Here is a 23,324-nt window from a genome sequence, read left to right as displayed (position 1 = left end):
TCTCCGCCCCCCTTCTCCGCCCCCCCTCCCCCGCCCCTTCTCCGTCTCCCCTTCTCCACCCCCCTTCTCCACCCCCCCTTCTCCGCCCCTTTCTCCGCCCCCTTCTCCGCCCCCTTCTCCACCCCCTTCTCCATCCCCCCTTCTCCGCCCCCCCTTCTCCGCCCCTTCTCCGCCCCCCTTCTCCGCCCCTTTCTCCGCCCTTTTCCGCGCCCCTTCCCCGCCGGACACACGTCTGCACATCCCGGATGCGCTCCGAGAAGGCGGCGCGGCCGAGCGGGCGCTTCCGGGTGACAGCAGTGCGTCCCGCCCGGGCCTCTCGGCCACGCCGCGTCCCGCCCGGCGCCTCTGCAGCCCCGGTGCCCTCGCAGCTCCAGCCGCCCCCTCACAGCTCCGCGACTTCCTCGCCTCTCCTGTGCCGGGCGATGCCGCCGCGGGGCTCCCGGGGGCCGCTGCCGCCCTTGCTGCTGGTGGCGGCGCTGGCGGCCTGCGCCGCTCGGGCCTCCGAGATCACCTTCGAGCTACCCGACAACGCCAAGCAGTGCTTTTACGAGGAGATCACCCAGGGCACCAAGTGCACGCTCGAGTTCCAGGTACCCGGGCGGGAGGGGCCGCCCCGCTGGGCGCGGCCCGGCCCTGGCAGCCGCTCGGCTCCCGCCAGCCAGGGAACGCTTAGAGGCAGTGAGCAGATCCCAGCCCAGCTAGGGAACACTGCGGGAGCGGCAGGGAGGCCTCAGTGTAGTGCAGGGCTAAGCAGGACACGCAGAGCTGGCCCTGAGAACTGGCGGTGTCCGTGGTGTCCCGGGCGCTGCCACTCGTGTCCCGCCCCAGCAGCGCGGAGCACGCCCAAAGCACACCTGACCCACAGGGTGCCGCAAAAGTAATTTCCTTGTAGTTTGCGAAGCACCGACGGGATGAGCGCAGTACATCTAATGCTTCGTATTTCAGAGTACAGTTCAGACTAGGGTTATATTTAAACAGTAAAACGGTGATGGGACAAGGATGCAGTACAGCATCACTGTTGTGGTGCCTCTGAGTGCATTAGCAGGGTTGGAACCTTTCAGTCTGGCACTTCAGCTGATGAAGTCCCTGAAAGTACAGCAGCAGCATGAGAGAAAAGTTGTCCTTGACGACAGGAATCACAGTTAACTTTGGGAGCTTTTAAAGGGCTTTATGATTTTATGGGCTGACTTCTCTTGTTGAAGTTCTTCCTGTTTTCTTTCTCCATTGCTGTCCTACCTCTAGTATATTTGGGGAATGTTGCTGCCAAATATTGGTCCTTGTTACTGTGTCCTATGTCTTCTAGTTCTTGGGTGGTTTTTTCCCTGCCCAAATATTTCTTGTCTCTGCCTCTTTCTTCCATGAAGTCTTTTATGTGCAGTACTTTCCCTGCAGTTTTGAAGTGGGTATCTCTGGGGAGATACTGTTGCCACTTTTGTTGGTGACCAGAACAGGAGTAGCATTGCTAGAAGAAAATTCTGGATTTAACCAGGCACTGGTCAAATAAAGTGCTGTGTGTCCTTTGGTAGTATGTTTTAAGGACTGACAGGAGGTACAAGCAGGCTCTGAGGGAAGGGGAAGTTTATAGCTCTGGCCAGTCTTTACCACCACTGTAAACTGACCCTTTCAGGGTGATCCAACTGAATGTGAATGGCTTTCACACCCTGGTCAAGTTGGAGATCGTATTTCAGAAATGAAGAGTTATGTTACTGCTTGCCAACTGCATTACTTGTAAAACTTCACCTTTGTGTAGGAGCTTCTGCTCCAATCTGTTATTTCAGTTGTACCATTAATGTCATGGTTTTAATAACCTGGTACCTCAGTAAACTGATGAGAGTTTAACCAATGCTATGTGGAGTGAAGTACATATACACAGGTACTAAAATATTTCATTGATTTCTGCACACATGTAAAAGGAACATGCCTTTAGATATAGATCTTTCCCTCTTCCAGTATGATTTATCTTAAAAGTAAAAAAACTGCAGCAAGGATGAAGTGTAAAACTGCTACTGCAAGAGTCATCAGAATACCGAGTTTTGTCTTTTTGTAGAATCCGGGTAGCAATATGCTGTAGCCCAACCATAATGCAAACCTCAAAAAAACCCTTGGGACAGTTAAGTTTTGAGTAAGCTGTAGGCGTTATCTGAATATGCTGATTTCTGGAAGAGCTGCTGTGTCTTACTGCAGGAGAGGGCAGCATGTCCCTTAGAATGTCGGAGCAGACAGGAAGACAGGACAGATGAAATTCCTGTTCTACTGGCTGAACGCCATTCCTGCAGCCTAAGGAATCTGATACACAGTAGGGCAGATACTCTTCTGGCCACACAGGAAGGAAATGCCTTGCTGTGTGTTAGCAGTCTCAGCCAGATGAACCAATTCCGTGGAGGACTTGTTTATACATGAAATGGTTGACTTGTTGCAGTAATGTTACAGAGTTTCATCTACTGTAGCCTTTGCTGTTGTTCTGCTATTTATAACACAGTAACTAAAGTTGCTCTCCTAACAGTTTGAAAATACAGTTGACATTACATATGCTGAACCTAAAGCATTTTAAATTATTTTCTGTATGTCAGCTGTAGGAAGTCATTTTGCAGACTTGCTTTGAAAGATTTTCAAATTAATGCATATTTTAAAGCACTTATCAAAGCAAAAAGCTTTGCAGTGCCACTTGATACATCGTACTTCTTAGAAGAAATGTATAAATGTTGATTTTGCCAAAGAGCCAATTTCTTGATTTTGTTTTCAGGTGATCACTGGAGGTCATTACGATGTCGACTGTCGGCTGGAAGATCCCGAGGGCGTTGTATTGTACAAAGAGATGAAGAAACAATATGATAGCTTCACATTTACTGCATCCAGAAACGGAACATACAAATTCTGCTTCAGCAATGAGTTCTCTACTTTCACACATAAAACTGTGTATTTTGATTTCCAGGTTGGAGAAGATCCACCACTGTTTCCTAGTGAGAACAGAGTAACTGCACTTACCCAGGTAAATGGTGTTGTGTTTGGCAGAAATTTCTAGGTGGAGGTAATTTTTTTTTCCAAGTTCAGCTGCTTTAGATACTTACATCACTTTTGAAATAAATGGATTGGAGCTCTTAAAATATTCTAAATTACTACAAATGAGTTTTCTATGTAAAGATAAGATTCATAGAACACAGAACAGAGCTGAGGAGTCACCAAATGCTTATGAGGAAATTAGGACAATAACTTAGTGGTCAAACAAAAAGGCAACTATTTGTTTAGGATTTCGGGTTTTTCTTTTGTGTTGTTTTTTGTTGGTTGGTTGGATATTTTTCTAAGGGAACTTCCTTTTAATGCCATGGTTTTTTCCTCTTGAAATAAGGATTTCACAAACTACATATTGGTGGAATAGGGTTTCCAAAATTTCCAAACTTCAGAGAAACTCTGAGAATTGTTTCTATATTTAAAATAGTAAGAGTTTTTTGGGGAGGAATACTCAGGTAACTGCGCTTTTTAAAATGAAGAAGAAAATTCCAGCAAAATAAACAAATTAGTTAAGTCAGCTGTATTTAGCTGGGCTCTAGATACATGACCTTTATAAAATTACAAAATGTCAGAGTATCATGGTTACTGTATTCTCAGAATTTTACAGTTTAGAACTACCTTTACACAATCTAAATACCTCAGCTCAGAACTTGTTTGGAACTCTTAATGAATTCCTGCATGTGTCCTTACATTATAACCATGACCAAACCTTGCTTTAAGCAGTCATGAAAGAATGTTGGATGTGGTTGTTATTTTGCTAGCCTAAACTAAACAGTATAAATACCTCTTCCCTAATCCCGATCTCATTTGAATTCATGTCACAGAAGTCTGCAAGTAACTGAGGTTTGTAACGAGTAGATGACTTGCTCTCAATTCAACTGCAGCTCTTGCCTCTTGCTTGTCACTTTTCTGCACTTCTTTATTCTGCATTCTGATTCTTGATACTGTTCCTTTCCATGTCTTGTGTTTGGTGAGAAGATTTGTTTTGCAGTTCCCTTCAGGCTTGTAGCATGACCAAATTTGGGCAGCCTTCCACAGGGACAGTTAAAGGTGAATCCCCCAAACCAGAGGGACTTTGGTGTTTAAATCCCTTGTGCAGATAGAAAGCATTCGTAAGACCAATGGCAAAACTTAGTTTGGAAAAACTTTTCCTGAATTTTGTTGAGAGGAATATCTTAGACTTGTTTAGACATGTATCATGAAAGTCATCAGCTTGAAAATATGGTTAGACACGGAAATAAGTGACTGAGAGTGGTCCTTTAAGGGTGTTAAATGTTTCCTTTTATAATAATTTGTGCTATTTGATCTTTAAGAAATGGAATCATAGAATCGATTGGGTTGGAAAAGACCTCTGAGATTATCGAGTCCTACCCTTGGTCCAACTCCAGTCCATTTACTAGATCATGGCACTCAGTGCCACGGCCAATCTGCGTTTAAAAATCTCTAGGGATGGTGAATCCACCACCTCTCTGGGCAGCCCATTCCAATGCCTGATTACTCTCTCTGGAAAGAATTTTTTTCTGATCACCAACTTAAATTTCCCCTGGCAGAGCTTGAGCCCATGCCCCCTTGTCCTATTGCTGAGTGCCTGGGAGAAGAGACCAGCCCCCACCTGGCTAGAACTTCCCTTCAGGTAGTTCTAGACAGTGATGAGGTCACCTCTGAGCCTCCTCTTCTCCACACTAAACAACCCCAGCTCCCTCAGCCTCTGCCCATAGGGCTTGTGCTCCAGTCCCTTCACCAGCCTTGTTGTTCTTCTCTGGACCCGCTCCAGCACCTCAGTATCTTTCCTGAACTGAGGGGCCCAGAACTGAACACAGTACTCAAGGTGTGGCCTCACCAATGCAGAGTACAGGGGAAGGATCACTGCCCTGGGCCTGCTGGCCATGCTATTTTTGATCCAGGACAGGATCCCATTGGCCTTCTTGGCCACCTGGGCACACTGTTGGCTCAGGCTGAGCTTCCTGTCAATTAGGACTCCAAGGTCCCTTTCTGCCTGGCTGCTCTCCAGCCACTCTGTGCCCACCCTGTAGCGCTGCATGGGGGTGTTGTGGCCAAAGTGCAGGACCCGGCACTTGGCCTTATTGAACTTCATCCCATTGGAATCAGCCCATCTCTCAAGTCTATCCAGATCCCACTGCAGAGCCCTCCTTACTTTAAGCCATAAAACAAAAACCTAAATTGTGACTAGAAAGGATTTTGATCATGTATTGATTAATCTCTTAAAGAATACTTTTACTTTAAAAAAGATAAACTGAAAATGGAAAGTTTATATAAAAAATTATCTAGGGCTTGGAAAACTGATAGTACTTTTTTTAAATGAAAAATTACAATGGAGTTGAGCAAGTGGGTAAGTATTTTTGTATTAGTATGTTATGGAGCATTTGGGGGCACTGTAAGGTCACAGTTGTCCCTCTCTAGTCACTTTTTCTATATATGATTAAGAGAATGGTCTCCTGACAACAGAGTAGACATTATACAACTTTAGTGAAAATTAAGCAATGAAGAATGTCATACTTGTGAAACAGAAGCATTTCATATTTACTGTGTGCATCTTGATGTTACAAGCAACTGCTTGTTCTCCTGTAGAATGAACAGCTGAGGGATCACTGACATTTCAGAAATGTTGCTGTTGTTTATTGTGAACCCAAATATGTGTGAATTTAAAATTTGTTTCACCATTCTCAGACCCTGTTGCTTTTTATTAGATCTGCAATCTTACCTGCTTCTGTACTTAACAATGTACTAAACAATGTACTTAACAATATCACATTCCTTTATATAAGGTTTGATCAATATAAGTTAAACTTTATTATATTTACACTATTCAGTGTGACATTGGACTGAGTTAATCCTTAGCTTGCAAAATTACATGACTCCTAATTTTAAATATCAAGCACAAAACCACTGGAAGGGTTCTTAATTCCATGTTGTGTATTTGTTTCTCCAGATGGAGTCTGCCTGTGTTTCAATTCATGAAGCTTTGAAGTCTGTCATCGACTATCAGACTCATTTCCGCTTGAGGGAGGCGCAGGGCCGTAGCAGAGCAGAGGATTTAAACACAAGGGTGGCCTACTGGTCAATAGGGGAAGCAATCATCCTTCTTGTTGTTAGTATTGGGCAGGTATTTCTGCTTAAAAGCTTCTTCTCGGATAAAAGAACCACAACAACCCGTGTTGGATCGTAACTAGTACTGGTAATGCTTCAGGTCGTTGTGTGTTACTCATCTCTAAAGATTAATGGTTCTCCAAGTAGTTGTAGGTGCGAAGGATCTGAATATATGCAACATTCAAATGTGTACACCCCTCATCTCCTAAAAATCCCAAACAGACCCAAAAAGGGACACATGATTTAAAATATTTTTAAAGATACTTTGGAACTTCAATGGTTTTTAATTCCTATACTAAAATATCTGGCAATATCCAGCCTCTTTATTTCTACTGATATTAATCCAGATCAAGTTTGATTTTGACCCGTAAGATTCGCAATCTGCAGTATAACATTTTAAGATAACTTAGTGTGTGAGAGATGATATATGTGAAAATTTGCTTTAATTTTCAGACTGTATGTCTTGGATTTAAAAAAAAGAAAATGTGATGAACTGTAGTGCTCTGTTTTGATTTGCTGTTAAAAAATGTTAATGTAATGGTACTGCTTGCTTATTTATAAAATTGTCAAAAGCCTGGCAGTACATCGTAATGAAAATTCTTCATCAGCCTGGAAAGTCTCCACCTTCAGAATTTGCTCAGTTTTATACTTGATTGTGATTGCTTAAACATACCTTCTTCTGTAATAAAATAAATACATTTTCTCTTTTACAGTGTTTTACTGAAGAAATTTTAAGCTGAGCCTACTCAGGAAATGCACTTCCATATACTAAAAAAATCCAAATTCCCATGTTTATTTAAACAACATGCAGTAGAATAGCGAGTTTTGCAACTTTTTCACTGAAACTATAGTTTCTGTACTCCTACATGGTGCTGCTGCTTTTTGGATTAAGACTAGAAGTAGTGTAATTTGTTAAGCAGCACAGCATGAGCACTGGACAAGGTTGTATTATGTGTTGGGCACATTCACAGCTTTTAACTAAACTGTTTTCCTCTTAAGAGGGCAATTTGATACTGATTCTGCATAGCACAAGTGCTGTAAATTGTCCTTTGTGGGATGCACTGAGACATGATGGTCTTGTGCATCTAAATGCCACTCTTTTTTGCTAATGGTCAGGAAATGTTTTAAATATTTCAGGTTATTTTTTGGTGTAGTTAAGAGTTCCATTGTTTCCACTGCTCATGTCTTCAGTAGCTTATGTGCTGTAAAGTCCTGTTTTATTTGGTTGTGAGAGGTAGTAAATGTCTGTACATACCTGTAGTTTGAATTGAGCTGGTAAGTAAGTTTAGTAAGGCTAAACTCCTTCAAATGGCTCTATAGGAATAAGTAGACTGATCAATTCTTAAATGCACACAAGTTAAGCTAAACTGAAAAATTTGTCATGTATTTCTTTATAAATCAAAAGATAATTCTTAAACAAGTTCTCAGCAAGCAGAGAAGGAGTGCTAAACCCTTATTAACTGCCTGTATTATTGCTAGCAGAAATAGGAAATTACATGTTCAGGTGACACTTGAACAGTCTGAAGAATTGATCTAAGGTTACTTGATTTTAAAATCCTGTCATGGCTAAAAAAAATAGAAGTGCTCCTACTCTGTTCTAAACCTGAATGCTCTTTTGGAAACTGAAGGAAAACAAACAACTCAAAGATTAAAGGTGACAGAGATAGTAAAAAGCTTAATGTATGTAATATTCAGAATTACTTACAAAGTTTTGCTCTCCTATACTAAATTTTAAGTACTGCAGTCCCTTTATGGAATGCTGGTTTCCCAATAATAGACTCACTAACATGAGAAAACAGAAGAGTCTGCTCTTGTCTTGTGATACAAATCTCTGCCTGTTCACAACATTCTTGATCATACCTAAATGCTTTATTCCTGTATTTCAGCAACTGATGTCCACTACTACTTGTTCTGGATTGTACACAGTAATGAAGGAAGTGGGACACTTTGGGTGCAAGACTCAGATGAAAACATTATTTAGTTTTGATGGTGTTCACTATTATCTTCTGGAGTTTGAATATTAGTTATGTAGTTTTACCCACAACAAAAGCATTTGTTTTAAAGCTTGAAATGTGCTGGCTTTTTTTTTTCCACTGAGTTGTTCTGTGTGCTGGCAAAATTGGTAAACAGTGGTACAAAACTCTCAAAAAGTTTGAATGTGTGAACTGGAACTGTCCAGCTCAATATTACTCCCACTGCAGAAGTTTAGTGGACTTGACTTCTGCATTGAAATTAGATGTTTGAACCAATGTTCTGGTATCCTGCTGCGTAATATGCAGCAATAGCTTAAAAATGCCTTTATTTTTGTGTTGTTAAAAACATGGCACAAATACACGTTTAAACGTAGTTGTATATAGTTTTTAAAGTAACTGACTGAATAGGATATAATAAAACACACATGCTAACACGCAGTGGGTGAGGAAGTGCATTGTGACTTTTGGTTAAAGCTGCACCTTTTTAATACATGAACACTTTGGTTAATGGTGTGATACACAAGTAACCTGCATTAAAGGGGATATAACTGTGTTTTTAATTGCTAATGGCTCTGGGTTTCAGCTATGCGTTGGATGTTTTCTGTTTACAAGACTTCTTTTCATGTCCTCAAATGTCAGTTCTTTAGTATGGGGGTGGGAAAAAAACTTTAGTTTGAATAAGACAAAAAACAGACCTTGTGAATATTGTGTGGGAAAATAAAAATTAATATATGAATGTGGCCTGATTGTTTGTTTGCCTGTGGGATTGGGGAACATTATTCATCAAGAAAGTTTTGAATTATGATTTGAGTAGTCAACTTGTATTTTCACCTGTTACCATTAATCCACCACCTTCTTGTGGTTTGCTATCTGCAATGGTATGGTGGGTTCTCCTGGTCCTGGGGCTTAGACCATTGCCTTGGAGAAAATGTGCTCCCCTGCTGCCCCTGACCACGTGGTCCCAGAGAGCCTGAAAAGGACCACACAAAGACCACAGAAGAGGGACGAGAGAGAGAGAGTGAGTTTATATCTGCAGGGTCAGGGTTTATATGGACCTTGGAGGGATCCAAAACCCACCAATAAGAAACAAGAGGGGGTTTGGCTGTGGGCCAGTGGGAATCAGTGGGGATTTACATTCAGTAGGAAGGGGTCAGGTCACATGCATGTTGCAACTTCCCTCCAGACACCTGAGATAGCACCTATCTCAAGGTACCCTGGGAAGCAGAAGCAGTGACTTTGCAAAAAGACATTTAAACAACCAATTTTGTACATTGAAACAACATTAAAAACATCAGTCGTTAAGGCATTAGAGGTGGATTTTTCATTTTCTTCACAAATCCATTTCTGACAGGACTTTCTCCATTCCAGATACTGTAAATTCTCACACCACCTGACATTCAATTGTCACTTCTATTGCTGTACACCACAAAGTGTACAGGTTCACTGCTGTTCATAATCAAATGTGCTTAGCAAGGTAGTGTGGTTCCTGGCTCTTTGCTCAGCACGTTAGAAATGTAGGCAGCAAGACTCATAAATATGGTCCTGTTGGAGTAGAATTCAGAGTGACTACAGATGCCCAGAATTATTTGGGACCTATTACATCTGTTTACATTAATTCTATAGATACAAATTTATGGGATGAGCTAGAAAGATGCGTCCAATTAGTGTTGTCCAATGATGAGATATAAACTTCAAATATGTATTAACTAAATGCATGATTGGAGGTAATGTATATTGTGTTGCTTAGTTAAGTTTATAAAAAACAGATACGTTAGGCATCATTGTTTTGTGTGGGCACCTTCCAAAATGACTCTTCCTGTTTATGTGTCTCCTATGTCACTTGCTCTATATTAAAAAAATTTCAAGACCAATTATACAGTACTTGGATTAAAAAAAGTTTTTGTCCCGAAGTATGGGTAAGTTCTCTCTCAGTGATTTGTTATTGTTAGGGTCAGGTAGTTGTCTGGGACCTTTTTTGGGTGCATGGCACACAGGATTTTAAAGTAGCTTAAGTTGTCTGAAGTGCTTTTTCACTGAAAGCTGATAATCCTACAAAAAAGAAAATTAGACCAAGTGAAAAGATGAGGCAGTGAATCAGATGACATGTATGATGATGATGAAAGCTTTTACCAAGAAGGAAGTAGAAATGTGCTCAAGACAGCCACAAATTTAAGCAATTTCCCACACTCCCAGCTTGTGTGAAGGCACAAATGCAACAGGGACCCCACAACCTGGACACTGAAAGCAATTTTTATGGCCTGACCCTGCAGTTCAGTGGGGTGTAACACGTCAGTGTGGTGGTATACTGCACCAGCTTACTCTAGATGTTCTGTGTTCAGTCTGTGAGCAAAGTTCATGATGGAGGTATGGATTCAGTTTCACAAGCAGTATGGGTTTTTGCAGGTTATATTCTGCATCTCTAAGGGAATGCCGTCTTGTATATAATCATGAACTCAGATTAACACTGTCTAATGCTACTCTGGAGTCGTTGCTACTGACTTCAGAGGCTTTTGTGTGGATTGACCCTCAAATGTCATCGAAGTGTGTCTCCTAATCCTTGTTCTTGATGTCCAAACATTTTGTGCCTTTGCTTTCTGCCTTACTGGGCTCACCAGAGGAAGTAGCCATGCTCATACTAAATCCCATACACCAGTAAGGGAAGCATCATTTAATGTCAATGATTATTTTGAACTAAGTCTTGGCAATCCTCATTACTGAATTATTTTCTTCAGCCACTGAGGTCGACTCTCTGCATTTACAGCTGGCAACTGCTAATCTGTTTGTCAGGGAGACCATGGACATGTTTTTTGAAGTGATTGAAGTCTTGCAACATCACCTGATTTCTTGTAACTAAAAAACCCCCAGATTAAACTCATTCTATATAGCTCAGTGGAGGAGCCGTTTTCCAGGGGTGAGATGAAACCAAGAGTTTAACAAGTGCCCTAAATGAGATGGATGCAAAGTCTTTCACATTCCTCCCCTTCCAGAATCAAGTTCTAGAACAGCAAAATTATGCTGTGTGCCTATCAAGAGTGCTACTGATTTTGACTGAGTAATTATTGTGAGATATGAGGGGAAATGGCCACTCATTTTAGGAAATACTGTGGTTGTGACAGTAGCAGCTCTCAAAAGATTAACTATTTGAATTAGAAAGTCCATGTTACATACCATAAGGCTAAGATCTTATGTAAGGATAAGCTGGTTTGACTTTGCAACACCTCTAGGCAGTGGGAAGGTGTGGAGGGAGGGAAGGTGCAGAGGTAAGGTGCAGAAGGTGCGGAAGGAAGGTGCGGAAGGTGCGGAAGGAAGGTGCGGAAGGAAGGTGCGGAAGGTGCGGAAGGAAGGAAGGTGCGGAAGGAAGGAAGGTGCGGAAGGAAGGTGCGGAAGGAAGGTGCGGAAGGAAGGAAGGAAGGTGCGGAAGGAAGGTGCGGAAGGAAGGTGCGGAAGGAAGGAAGGAAGGAAGGAAGGAAGGAAGGAAGGAAGGAAGGAAGGAAGGAAGGAAGGAAGGAAGGAAGGAAGGAAGGAAGGAAGGAAGGAAGGAAGGAAGGAAGGGAGGGAGGGAGGGAGGGAGGGAGGGAGGGAGGGAGGGAGGGAGGGAGGGAGGGAAGGAGATGAAGGGAAGGAGAGGAAGGGGAGGAAGGGACGGAGAGGAAGGGATGGAGAGGAAGGGAAGGGGAGGAAGGGAAGGAGAGGAAGGGGAGGAAGGGACGGAGAGGAAGGGATGGAGAGGAAGGGAAGGGGAGGAAGGGAAGGAGAGGAAGGGGAGGAAGGGAAGGAGAGGAAAGGGAAGGAAAGAAAGGAGGGAAGGAAAGGAGGGAAGGAAGGGCAGGAAAGGAGGGAGGGGAGGGAGGGAGGGAGGGGAGGGAGGAAGGGAGGGAGGAAGAGAAGGGAGGAAGGGAAGGGAGGGAGGAAGGCAGGGAGGAGAGAGCAGAGAAAGGAGCCCATGTGCTGGGTTTGGGAGGCTAGAGGCGTGTCCAGCTTGCTCCTTATGATGAAGAGGTGCTCCCTCTCCTGGGATGCAGGTGGGCTTTGGTCACTACTGCTCCCAGGACAGGTTCACAGCATAGTCTGTAAAGAGCAGCTGAAAGTCACACCAGAATCAACTCTTTCTAATGCATAGGCACATCTGTGTTAGGAATTCTATGAAAATTGCCCCAAGGGAACTTAATAAGGAACATGTGTTAAAGGGTGGGTGGAACTTGGAAGCACAATTGGGTGCTACAGGAAGGGAGTGTGAAGACTACAGAATGGTAACCAGAAGGTGCTGTAACCTGTGAAATACTCTGCCTCACATAAAACCGGTCAGTGTTACAAACCCAGAATGACTCTGCAGCTGTGTCCTTGCTGTCCTGAACTACTGAGTTAAGATGGTCAGCTGCTCACTGATTCTGCTATCCCTCTCACTCACAAAGATAGCTAAGACATTAAAGACCTCAGTACCATACTATGCTTGCTCTTCTTTAGAACAAAAGCTTTCAGAATTAAAAAATTCACAGACAAGAAAATGAGGCCATATTTCATCACTGGCAGGAGCTAGGGATACACAGAAATCCAGAGCCTCAGTGCCCAAATGGGAAGCAGAGAACAAGGACTTAGGTCTAGGAAGCCTTTTGGGACAAGAGGAGTCTGAATAGAGGAGAAGGCTGCACTTCGATCTCAATGAAATTAGGCTTCTGGCCCTAAAAATTCAAAGACTCATGGAGAAATATTCAAAGTAGAAGCTGTGGGAAAGTACACAGGCACAGAAGAGCATGTAGTTTAGACTGCTATGATCTAAAAAAAGTGCATGTACCTATGGTTCAATGCCCCCTGAGAAATATCAGAAGCCAAGTGAAAATAATGATTGCAATAAATAAGGGCAGCAAATTAGACTCCTACTGCCGGTTGATTTCCACATGCAAAATTAAATGTCGATGTTAGAGCAAAGCTTACAGGTTCTGGCACACCCATGCATGGAGCCTGAAGAAAGAAGCTAGGGGGGTCGAAATGGTTGCCTTCAAGAAGCAATAGGCATCTTGAGAGCTAGGATGTGGAGCATCAATGGGATTCAGTGTTACTGGAGTGCTAGTGGTCAGTGCCCTCCTTCACTTCTTGCCAAAGTGCCAGTGGAGTACTCCCCATGTCCCCTGCATGCTCTTCTGCTCCTAGAGGAATACTATCGCCTTTGTGGCTCATTCCCAGTGCAGTTCCTGTGATGCCAGCCAGTGCCTGTGCCCAGCAGGATAGGAGCAGGTGGAGAGAAGCTGAGTGCCAATGATCCCAGTGCCCACAGACACAGTGAGCATCCCCTTCTCTGAGCAGGGGTGGAGGCTCCCTGTGATGCCAGGTGGTAGCCAGAGCCCTCCATGAGCAGCCCCAAGGCAGCAGTCCCCACGCCCAGGAGGCCCAGGAAGCTGTCCCTGCCCTTGGTGGCCACTGGGCACAGCTGAAGTCAGTGGGGAATGTCAGTGGGATGAAGTAACCAAAGATCAAAACTCCTCTGCAGATCTGCCTCTGGTGACTCAATGGACTGAAATAGTGTGGCCAGCAGGACCGGGGCAGTGAGTGTCGCCCAGTACTCAGCACTTGTGCGACCACTGCTCGAGCCCTGTGATCCAGTTCTGGGCCTCTCAGTTCAGGAAGGACATCGAGATGCTGGAGTGAGTCCAAAGAAGGGCAGTGAAACTGGGGAAGGGTCTAGATCACAAGTCCTGTGAGGAGCAGCTGCAGGAGGGTGTTCAGCCTGGAGACGAGGCTCAGGGGAGACCTCACTGCTCTCCACAGCCTTGTTAGAGGAGGTCATAGCCAGGTTGGGGTTGGCCTCTTCTCCCAGGCAACCAGCGACGGGCCCAGAGGACACAGCTGCACCACGGCAGGTATAGGCTGGACATTGGGAAGCATTTCTGCACAGAAAGGGTGATTAGACTTTTGAATGAGCTCCCCACACAATGTTGTGGAGACACCGTCCCTGGAGGCAGGCACAGCGCAGCGCGACTCTGGCGACACGCGGGTGTCGCGACTTGGGGCAGGACAGGCCGAGGCGGGGCGCGGAGCGATGGTTCTGCAATCCGCTCGCCGGGGCTGCCGGGCTGGTGGGGGCGGGCGGTCCTTCCCGCGTTCGGGCGGCGGCAGCGACTGGTCAGGCCTGGCTCCGACATGGCGGCTGGCGCGGTGTCCAACCCGTCCCAGCTCCTGCCGCTCGGTACCGGCGGGTCCGGCCGGGCCGCGGCCCTGCCCGGGCACAAGAGGCGCTAGAGGGCCCCGCGGTGCCGCTTGGCGGGAAGCGGGAAGGGGGGGGGGGGGGGGGGGGGGGGGGGGGGGGTGGAGGGGGCGCCACACCTCAGGCGGCGGGTCCCGCTCGGCGCGGCAGGATGTGGGGAGGGCGGAGTAGGATGGGCGTGGGGGCGCTGGGGGTGTGTGCGGTGTGTGGAGACTCTGTGGGTGTGTAGGGGGCTAGGGGGGTGTGGGGGATGTGTGAGGTGTGGTGGGGTGTGGGTGGGGTGTGGCGGGGGTGTGGGGCTGAGGGAGGAGGTGTGTGTGGTGGGCATGGAGGTGAGTATGGATGTCGGGGTGGTATGGGGGGTTGGTATGTGTGGGACATGTGTCTGTGTCTGTAAATGAGCACAAAAGGCACAAGAGAATGCTTTGTAGAACGTACATTCTTTTGTGTCTTTACAGAGCTTGTGGACAAGTGCATAGGTTCACGCATCCACATCGTGATGAAAAGCGACAAAGAAATTGTCGGGACACTTCTAGGATTTGATGACTTCGTCAGTATCCTTTAATGGGCGGTTAAGGCTGGTCGATTTGTCCTTTCACTCTGTTTTTTGCTTCTGAGAGTTTTGAGTTCAGTGGGTGAAATATTTTTATAGAGATCAGTTGTATTATTCTAATATTTTCAACTTTCAAGTAAAATCACAGTCTGGTATAAACTGAAAATAGCGTTAAATATTTTGATTCAAAATTCTGGGCCTTATTTTCCTTGAAACTGCATTTTCAGATATGGTGTTGGAAGATGTAACAGAATTGTAAGTAATTATTGTTGCTATTTAATGTTTGTTTCGCTGAGGCAAATATGGTGTAAGATCTGTAAGCAAAATATTACATTTCTGGAGTACTTGTCAGCTGACTAGTATATCCTTGGACTGAAACTGTAGACCAGGGTGATCCAGCCATGTCATAGAGTACCTATTGCATGATTTATATTCGGGGTTTCTTTTATAATGGGTTTCCTGATTTGTGGTCTTAATTTTGATTGTGTTGAACTTTACAGTTGTTTGTTTGCTTTTACATTTCCTTAAAGCCTAGGCAAAGACTTAAAAAGATAGCAAGCTTAAGCCTAAGTATTTATTACTTTGCTGTGCCATGTTGATATGTGGTATTCAAGAAACTGCCGTGTTTTAGAGTGTGAGCACGCATCTTCATGTACTGAGTAGAAGATATCTTCTCAGGTGCCAGGTAGCTTTCTTTACCAAAGTGGTCCATTTGTCAAGAACACACTGCAGTGTGGCTGATTTATTTGTTACTTCCAACAAGGGTCACCTTAATGCAGAGATTTCTGTTAAGTCTGTGGTCAGAATTGGAGCTGTTGTCCCGGGTTCTGTGTTTTCACCTGCTGTTTCTAATCTTCGTTTAGTGAGATTACACCTGAGGGCAGAAGAATCACAAAGCTAGACCAGATTCTGCTAAATGGAAATAACATAACAATGGTAGGTTATCATTGTTCAAAGGCTGCCTGTGTTGATTCTCTGTATGTGTAAATCAGTAATTGAGTTTGACTACTTTAAGCAGAGCTTTCCAGACAGTTCCATTACATCAGGAATTTTCAGGTACCCTCTGGGGCATCTGTGTATATGAATGATACTAGGAAAGAGACCTTACTGCCTTGTTTGTTATATGTTGTGGTTTACAGAAGCATAATGAAAAGACCATGGTTCTAATTCTGGTTTTGTGAATGTTTTACTGGTCTTCATGTGTGCAAGGGAATCACTGACTTTGTTAAAATCACAGAATCCTTAAGGCGGAGATCACCAACGATGCCAACTAAACCATAGCACTAAGTGCCACATCCAATTGTTTCTTGAACACTTCAAGGAATAGTGTCTCCACCACTTCCCTGGGCAGTCCATTTCCAATGCCTGACTCATCTTTCAGTGGAGAAATTCTTCCTGATGTCCAGCCTGAGTCTCCCCAGCACAGCTTGAGGCCATTTCCTGTTTTTCTTTTGATGGTTGCCTGGGAGAAGAGGCCACTTGGCTACAGCCTCCTTTCAGGTAGTCATGGGTCAGCTCTTCTGAGTGCTTTTAACTCCAAAGTCTTGGCCTGTGTCTGCTCTGGAATGTACACACATGCTTGCAGCACTTTGGATGTTGACAAGCTCACTGAGTCGTGGTGCCCTGAGAGATGTACCTTTGTGTGCTTTGCCAAACAAATCTGCAGGTCTCTTAGATTATAAGAAATCGGAAGCACTAGGATTTTTAGTTTATCATGTGCTGACATGTGTAGAGCAGTACTGAAACTGATTAAATGTGATGATGCGTTCCTGAGTTGAATTCTGCAACTTTTTAGACACCTAGACTTCCAACACAAGGGCATTCCTAATTTTATGGGAAGAGGAAGATAGACTTTAGTCTAAGTTGGTTCTATATGAACGAGGAATTACCTCCATTTTGGTTTTTTAGCTACCTTGCACCTCTGCACTCTGTGTCTGAGCAAGTGCCGTTCTTGACTTAATTTCTAAGCCTTTTTCTGCTTTGGTTATTGTTCTGCATCCTTACAGGACAGCACATGTTCTGACTTCTTGTATGGGGTGAAATTCCTACCATCCAGTGAAGCTGGTGGTGTGCTGCTCCTGAAGCAGAAGCTGCTGATACTTAGAAGGCAGATTTTCAGCAAGACACGGATACATTTCTGCATTAGATCTCAGGTCTCTTTTGGGGATGTAACTTCCCATATCAGGAAGTCTATGCTTTAGACTTTTTCTTACTTTTGTCCCCAAAACAGTGAAGCTCTTTCTCTAGAAATGCTCAGCTGATTATGAGGGATGTATTTCCATTTGTATTTCTTTTTCTATTGTTCAGTTCTTTGCTTCCTTCACAAGGAAATGCTCTGCTGACTTACTCCCTGCAGCCTTTTTGGTATGTGTGTCTCTGGCAGTAACTGACTTCCTCTGTTGAGACAGGAAGATAATACTGAGTCTGAAAAACACTTTTGTGGTGTATCATGGAGTCTCCATCTGCTAAAATGCGTGTTATAAAGCAAGAGCTGTCATGTATGGCTTTGTAAAACTCATCTCTATGGCACTAATGCAAAAATGTTTTATTCTTTTATAGCTGGTTCCTGGAGGAGAAGGACCTGAAGTATAAAGTGTTGTTGTTGGCATCTATGAAGACATGTTATTCATATATTTTTTTTATATCTGTGTTTGAAAAATCTAAATTGAGATTCTGGGATAGAGGTGTGTTTTGAATAAAAGGCTTTCTTTTTGTTAGTTACTGTGTTCTGTTATGTAAGTGCACAGGTTAGATAACTTTATAGTTAGTTGAAGGAATAGAAAAACTACAGTTAGATATCTTTTAGTTGCCATCAGTCTTCAGTTTTTCTGCGTCTGTTGTATTTGTTTCTGGCCCAAGTCTATGTAATAACACAAGTCATGAGCCACAAGGTTGCTGTTCTTTGGCACACAGGCGGATACTGAGCTTGTTTAAAGGTTGCGTCACACTGTGTCACTTGAAACCATATGGTAGCAGCTGTAGAGTTCGAAGGCCCTTCAAACTGGGGACATCAGTTTGATGCCCAGCAGCCTTTGGTTCTGCTGCCTTGAGGCTCTGATCTCTTGGATTTTTTTTTACCTGGTAGTTATACTTCGTTATAGTAAAGGCACTGTAATGGCATTTGGCAAGTGAGAACAGACAGACCAGACCTACTTTGTGTTCAGGAGGTAAAAACAGTAAAGGCTAGTGGGAAAACTTCTCATTGATGTCAGTGGTGACTCGGCTTTCACCACTCAGCAGTGCTGTGTATACTTGAATTGGGAGCTGCCTGTGCCTGCTTGCATAATTCAGAGCATTTATTTTAGAGTAAATGGGGGTTTTTTGGCTGCATCTGTTCTCCTGTGGAATAAAAACTTGACAGATATTGTGAGCTACTCTTTTAGGACAATTTTTATTAAGTAAGGAATTGTTTTTGTCGTGATGCCATACTGCCACTGCAGCTTATTCTTCTGTAGTACCCCTCTCAACTGGCTTCCATATGTAAAAGTCTTTGGAGAGGAGTCACAGGTGCCTGCTTTTACTGCAGTCAAGCAGGGGCACAGCATGGGCTTGCATGGGCAGGATGTGCTTTGTCTTGCCATCACCAGAAGAAAGAAGAGTTGAAGAAGGGGGCTCAGGAGTAAGAAAGAGACTGCAAGGAAGGTGCTGTAGTAGATCATTCTGCATTTCTTTATCTGACAGAAAAGCTGCTTTCTGCTAACTGGATCTGACCACAGAAAGCAGTGAGCTGTAGCCCATTAAAGGGGAGAGGGAGTCCCTCCCCTTTCCCAGGTAGTGTGTGACTTCTGGCTGACGTGTTCTGAATAAACCAACTGAAATTGCAACGTTTAGGTTGTGTGTGACAATCTATACTGTTTACTCCCTGAACACTTTTATATCTCCATTTCTTTCTCCACCCTTTTTAAAACATGTATTAAAAAATGTATTTTTTGAACTTACATTTTATTGAAACATCTTCTGTCAGAATTTGCCTCAAACACTTTCTTTCCTAGAAGTATGTTGACACTTTTCATTATAGCACTTGAAGGATTTCTGGCCAGTTCAGCACTACGGCATTGGGTTTTGTTGAAGTAAGATTCTGCATATGTTCGAGTGTGTGCACTTAGTTTTGACTTCACTTGGTGTTTTGTAAACAAACTGAAGAGAGATTTCATGCTTGGGAGAGAGAAGGACCAGATCCTGGCTGGTTTGCTTTGCATTCATTGTGTCTGTAGCCTCTTGCTTTGGAAATGAATGTAAAAAGCTTGTCACTTCAAAAAGTGAGTGCTGGTGCTTTTTGTTCTTCCCTTAGAAATGAAGTGCTCATTCACACTGCACTGTCCTGTGGAAGTTGTGGACACTGGTGTTCTCCATAATGCTACTTAGGGTACTACTACAAGTAGTAATTTAAAATAATAACTTTAGGCTTTTAAAAGTTGGTAAAATTAATGACGCTTAAAGTTTGGAGCAGGGTAGTCACGGGGTTAAAAGAAATGTCATAGTTTATGACACACGTGGTGGTGGTTCTTTTCTGTGCCTTGTTTGTTTTCGTTTCTCTATTAGGACAGCACTGGTTGCAGTGATCTTAAGTTCCACTGCCTGGCTACCTTACTGTAAAGAAGGTTACTTTTTGACTACTATTTCAGTGTACTTGCTGTTCAGTCCAGGTATAAATCTCTGTTTTTTCAATAACTTGACTGAAATGGCTCCCATCAGTCCCAGATCACTGGCACTCCTTAACACAGTCAGTGCTTACAGAGCTTATATCACCATTTCCGATTTACTAGTCTCATTAATAATCTGGCCTTTTACAGGTGTAACAGTACTTTGGCTAACTGAACTACAGTCAGACACGATGTAGGCAGAATAAACTACAATTCCACTAATCTGAACTCGAGGCAGTCATATAAAGTGTCAGCACATATCTTCAGGAGCTTGCTGTAACATTTTCAAACTACCATAATGAATGGGAATCAAAGTTCATCTTTGTTTTGACTGGTGATGCATTAGCTATGTGCTACACTTCTGCTTTTTGCTGAAAGGATGGGTTTGAATTAATCACCAACTGATTCTGCAGCTTGATGTCTTTTTCATGAGGACACTACGGTTGCTTAATGAAAATGTTAGAAACAAATCAGGGAGTCACAAACTGCCATTTTATTCCAGAGGCCTTTGATACATTTGTACATTATGTTGCAGAACTCTCCATTTTATGAAGGACGTAATACATATTTTACAACCTTTTTCAATGAGCTCACACATCACTCTTGAAGCCTTTTCCTTGAAGCTCATAATATTATAAGCATTACAAATGAAGTATTTGTTGCATTAATAGGAAAAGAAACAATTACAAGAAAACACAAAAATATACCTGCTTATCCATTATGAAGAAATACACACTTTAACAGGCTAATGCAATCTTCATACATGAATACAGTTTGTTAGCCATTTTCTTCTTTTTATCAAGTATTTTATACAAATTAATCTGTTCTATAGAAAAATTGCAAAGTATTGTAGTTCCATTCCAATTAATAGGTTCTAAAAAACCAAAGGTAACCCTCTTAAAGTCTAATTCAAATGTGTAAACATTAGTATTTGTTTGTTTGGTTGCTTTTTTTAATGAATCCTCACATTTGGTTTTCAGGATTGATTAAAAAGAATGGCCCTCAGCATCCATTAAGTGAAAAGTGCTTTGGCAAGTCCTACTGTGACTTTCATTCCCCTGACATTCCATTTGATGAGGAAATTGCCATGGCAGAAGCCCCTGCAAAGGAAGAAGAAAACACAGGTTATAAGCATTTATAAATGAGCAATTAAAATATTTTCCTATTCGACAAGCATTGGTATATAGTTGTGGTTTAGGAGGGGTATTCCCCAATTCAGTGCCCCCACCAAGACTCTCCCAAACCATGTGCTGCTCTCTTTTGTTCCCCTTTCCCTTTCCCACTGCGGTGGGATGGAGAAGAGCATTGGAGGCAAAAAAGGCAAATATCATGGATAAGAAGAATTTACTGGAAACAGCAATGAAATAAGAAAATGAACAGTAATAGCAACAATATTAGTAACAGAGGGTATAAGAAAAGAAGGATTCACATGGAGAAAAATAAAACAGAAATAGGCAATACCAGATGCTTTCCTCCACCGTGTTTACTCAACTGGAAGGAACCCCTTCTCCCCAGAAGAAAGTCCCTTTCCCCTGCCCCTGTCAATGACATGGGGTGGTTTAGCATAACCTCTGTTTCCTGGCCATGCCCATCCTGGCTACTGCAAAAATTAACCCTGTTAATGGCTAGAACTAGGTCATTACCCACCCCTTAGTCTGTACTTTTGACATCATGTCCAGATCCTACACCTTCCAACTACATACACATTTATATATATATTTATATATGTATTTTTTGTATTTCCACAGTCAATGGCCATCCCTCCAAGATGTTTCTTGAGTTCATTTAGACCATGACTGTGTGTTCTATTCATTCTAGATGTCTTCCAGGGCAGGAGGGCTGGTGTGATGTGAACTGGTTGCCAGCTGCACAGGGAACTCATGACTGGTGTATCTGGAGCAGTCCATCTTCATTGTCCATCGTAGTTACGGCATATGGTGGCAGTGTCAGCAACCAGTATTGAACAGTTCAACATCACAGACTGTCCCCATACATCTTGAAATAGACATCATGTTTCCTTGTCCCTCTGCATTTGCAACCTGACTTGATCCACCTTGTCCCTCAGCATCTTCTGCAACTCACTATTTGGACTCCATACAGCAGCTTTCCACTGATGCATCCCTCCCATATATCAGGAACCATCAGCAAAGAGAACATGTTGCTTTTCATTTTCTGCTAGGTGATTATATGGTGGTGCCTCCTCAGCATGTGCCACCTTTTCCTCCCCTGCTGATGATAGTCCAAAGTTATCCTCTTTTGGCTTGTTTATGTTGACTTCCAAGATTCCTGAGCAATTGGGGTTTCCTATTCAAGCTCCCTGTGTGATCAGCACAAGCTGTGTGCTCCATGTAACATCAGTGCCACAATGTGTGAAAGGGATTTTCCCTTTGAACGTCCAGCCCAACACTGGCAGGCAGGGTGCCAGGAGGAGCCACATCAAAAGAGGTTCAAACCCCTTCATAGGCTGCCAATATCCCTTTTCCAGCTGGGGTATAACAGGCCTCAGATCCTTTGTGACTGCAAATCCAGAATCCCAGGGATTGTCCTTGAGTTTCCTCAAGTACTTTTTGCAGAGGGTCCAGAAGGGGCCATTCTCCCTGGCTGCAGCACAGAGCACAGTTTTCACATCTTGTCCTGTCTTGACAGGCACAAGGGCTACTGTATGAACAGTCTCGTATTTAATTTGTGCAAAAGCTTGTTGTTGTTCAGGACCCCACTTGAAATCATTCTTCTTCTGGATCACATGATAGGGCTTGCCATCTGACTGCAGTCTGGAATATGCATCATCCGAAAGCTCACAGTGCCTGGGAAAGCCTGTGTTTCCTTTTTGCTGATTGATGGGGACATAGCTGCTGTTGTCTTTACTACTGGAATCTGACAACGCCCATCTTGCCATTTTACTTCTAAAACCTGAATTTCCTGGGATGGTCCCTTGGTATTGCTTTGTTTTATGACAAAACTGGCCTTCTGGAAGATGTGGATTATCTTTCTCAAAAATTTTCCCTGCTATGTTCCTCCATATAATGATGTCATCAATATACTCCAAGTGTTGCAGAGCCTCACCCTTTTCCAGTCTGGATCAGTCCATGGCAAATAGTGGGGCCATGTTTCCACCCCTGAGGCAGCTTATTCCAGGTGTAGTGGATGTCCCTTCAGGTGAAAGCAACCTGTGGCCTGCACTCTGCTGCCAAAGGAATGGAGGAAAACACATTACCAATGTTGATGGTGGCACCGCTTTGCTGCCTTGGACTCCAGTTCATACTGAAGTTCCAGCAAGTTTGGCACAGCAGCACTCAGGGGAGTGTGACTTCCTTCAGGCCACAGCAATCTACTATAAGCCTCCACTGTCCACTGTACTTAGGCACTGGTCATATGGGACTATGAAAGGATGAGCAAGTCTTGCTGACCACTCCCTGGCTCTCTAGTTCACAAATCATCTCATGGATGGGGGTCAGAGAGTCCCAATTGGTGCAGTGTTGTTGATGGTGCACTGTTGCAGTAGTGATCAACACCTGTTGTTCTTCCACTCTCAGCAGTCTCACAGCAGAAGGGTCCTCTGGTACACCAGGAAAGGTGCCTAATTTCCTCTGTCTCTACAGCAGCTATCTCAAAAGCCCAGAGATGCCCTTTTGGGTCCTTGAAATACCCTCTCCTGGGGTAATTCATGCCAAGGATGCACAGGGCCTCTGGGCCAGTGTGCTGGTTTAAAGGTAAACCGTCAGGAGAAATGAACCCAACACAAAAGAGATTATAAATCAGAGTTACAATTTAATAAAAATATTACAATAAATGCTATGATACAAAGAGAAATTGGTCTTAAACCCACAAACCCCAGAAAT

At 43.5% G+C, this 23,324-nt stretch overlaps 2 protein-coding genes across 5 annotated transcripts; both read left to right on the top strand.

The window, feature by feature from the left end:
• The first annotated feature begins 218 nt into the window (after positions 1-218).
• Positions 219-8,826, top strand: TMED7 (transmembrane p24 trafficking protein 7). The gene is made up of 3 exons (XM_071580725.1): positions 219-590; positions 2,744-2,989; positions 5,960-8,826. Exons 1-3 carry the CDS (start codon positions 246-248, stop codon positions 6,194-6,196), a joined length of 828 nt encoding a protein of 275 aa, XP_071436826.1. The 5' UTR covers positions 219-245; the 3' UTR covers positions 6,197-8,826.
• A 5,361-nt stretch (positions 8,827-14,187) lies between these two features.
• On the top strand, positions 14,188-17,559 carry LSM5 (LSM5 homolog, U6 small nuclear RNA and mRNA degradation associated). 4 transcript variants are annotated; one of them, XM_071581235.1, is made up of 5 exons: positions 14,188-14,271; positions 14,748-14,843; positions 15,070-15,097; positions 15,706-15,778; positions 17,402-17,559. In XM_071581235.1, the coding sequence occupies exons 1-5, from the start codon at positions 14,226-14,228 to the stop codon at positions 17,432-17,434; spliced, it is 276 nt and encodes a 91-aa protein (XP_071437336.1). In that variant the 5' UTR covers positions 14,188-14,225; the 3' UTR covers positions 17,435-17,559. The 4 variants fall into 4 exon arrangements, with proteins under 4 accessions (XP_071437336.1, XP_071437338.1, XP_071437339.1 ...); XM_071581237.1 differs by having other exon boundaries at positions 14,251-14,335; XM_071581238.1 differs by lacking the exon at positions 14,188-14,271 and adding an exon at positions 14,481-14,510.
• Positions 17,560-23,324: the final 5,765 nt, after the last annotated feature.

The sequence above is a fragment of the Pithys albifrons genome, chromosome Z (genome assembly GCF_047495875.1).
Source record: "Pithys albifrons albifrons isolate INPA30051 chromosome Z, PitAlb_v1, whole genome shotgun sequence".
Taxonomy (NCBI): domain Eukaryota; kingdom Metazoa; phylum Chordata; class Aves; order Passeriformes; family Thamnophilidae; genus Pithys; species Pithys albifrons.
The sequence above is the reverse complement of the archived record's forward strand: the minus strand, read 5'-3'. Positions and strand labels throughout refer to the sequence as shown.

Excerpts from the sequence above, each read along its gene's own strand:
- TMED7 (XM_071580725.1), top strand. The coding sequence starts at position 246 with ATGCGCTCCGAGAAGGCGGCGCGGCCGAGCGGGCGCTTCCGGGTGACA. Across the intron at positions 591-2,743 it reads AGTGCACGCTCGAGTTCCAG|GTGATCACTGGAGGTCATTA; the intron begins GTACCCGGGCGG and ends TTTTGTTTTCAG. Across the intron at positions 2,990-5,959 it reads GAGTAACTGCACTTACCCAG|ATGGAGTCTGCCTGTGTTTC; the intron begins GTAAATGGTGTT and ends TTGTTTCTCCAG.
- LSM5 (XM_071581234.1), top strand. The coding sequence starts at position 14,687 with ATGAGCACAAAAGGCACAAGAGAATGCTTTGTAGAACGTACATTCTTT. Across the intron at positions 15,098-15,705 it reads TTGGAAGATGTAACAGAATT|TGAGATTACACCTGAGGGCA; the intron begins GTAAGTAATTAT and ends ATCTTCGTTTAG. Across the intron at positions 15,779-17,401 it reads ATGGAAATAACATAACAATG|CTGGTTCCTGGAGGAGAAGG; the intron begins GTAGGTTATCAT and ends ATTCTTTTATAG.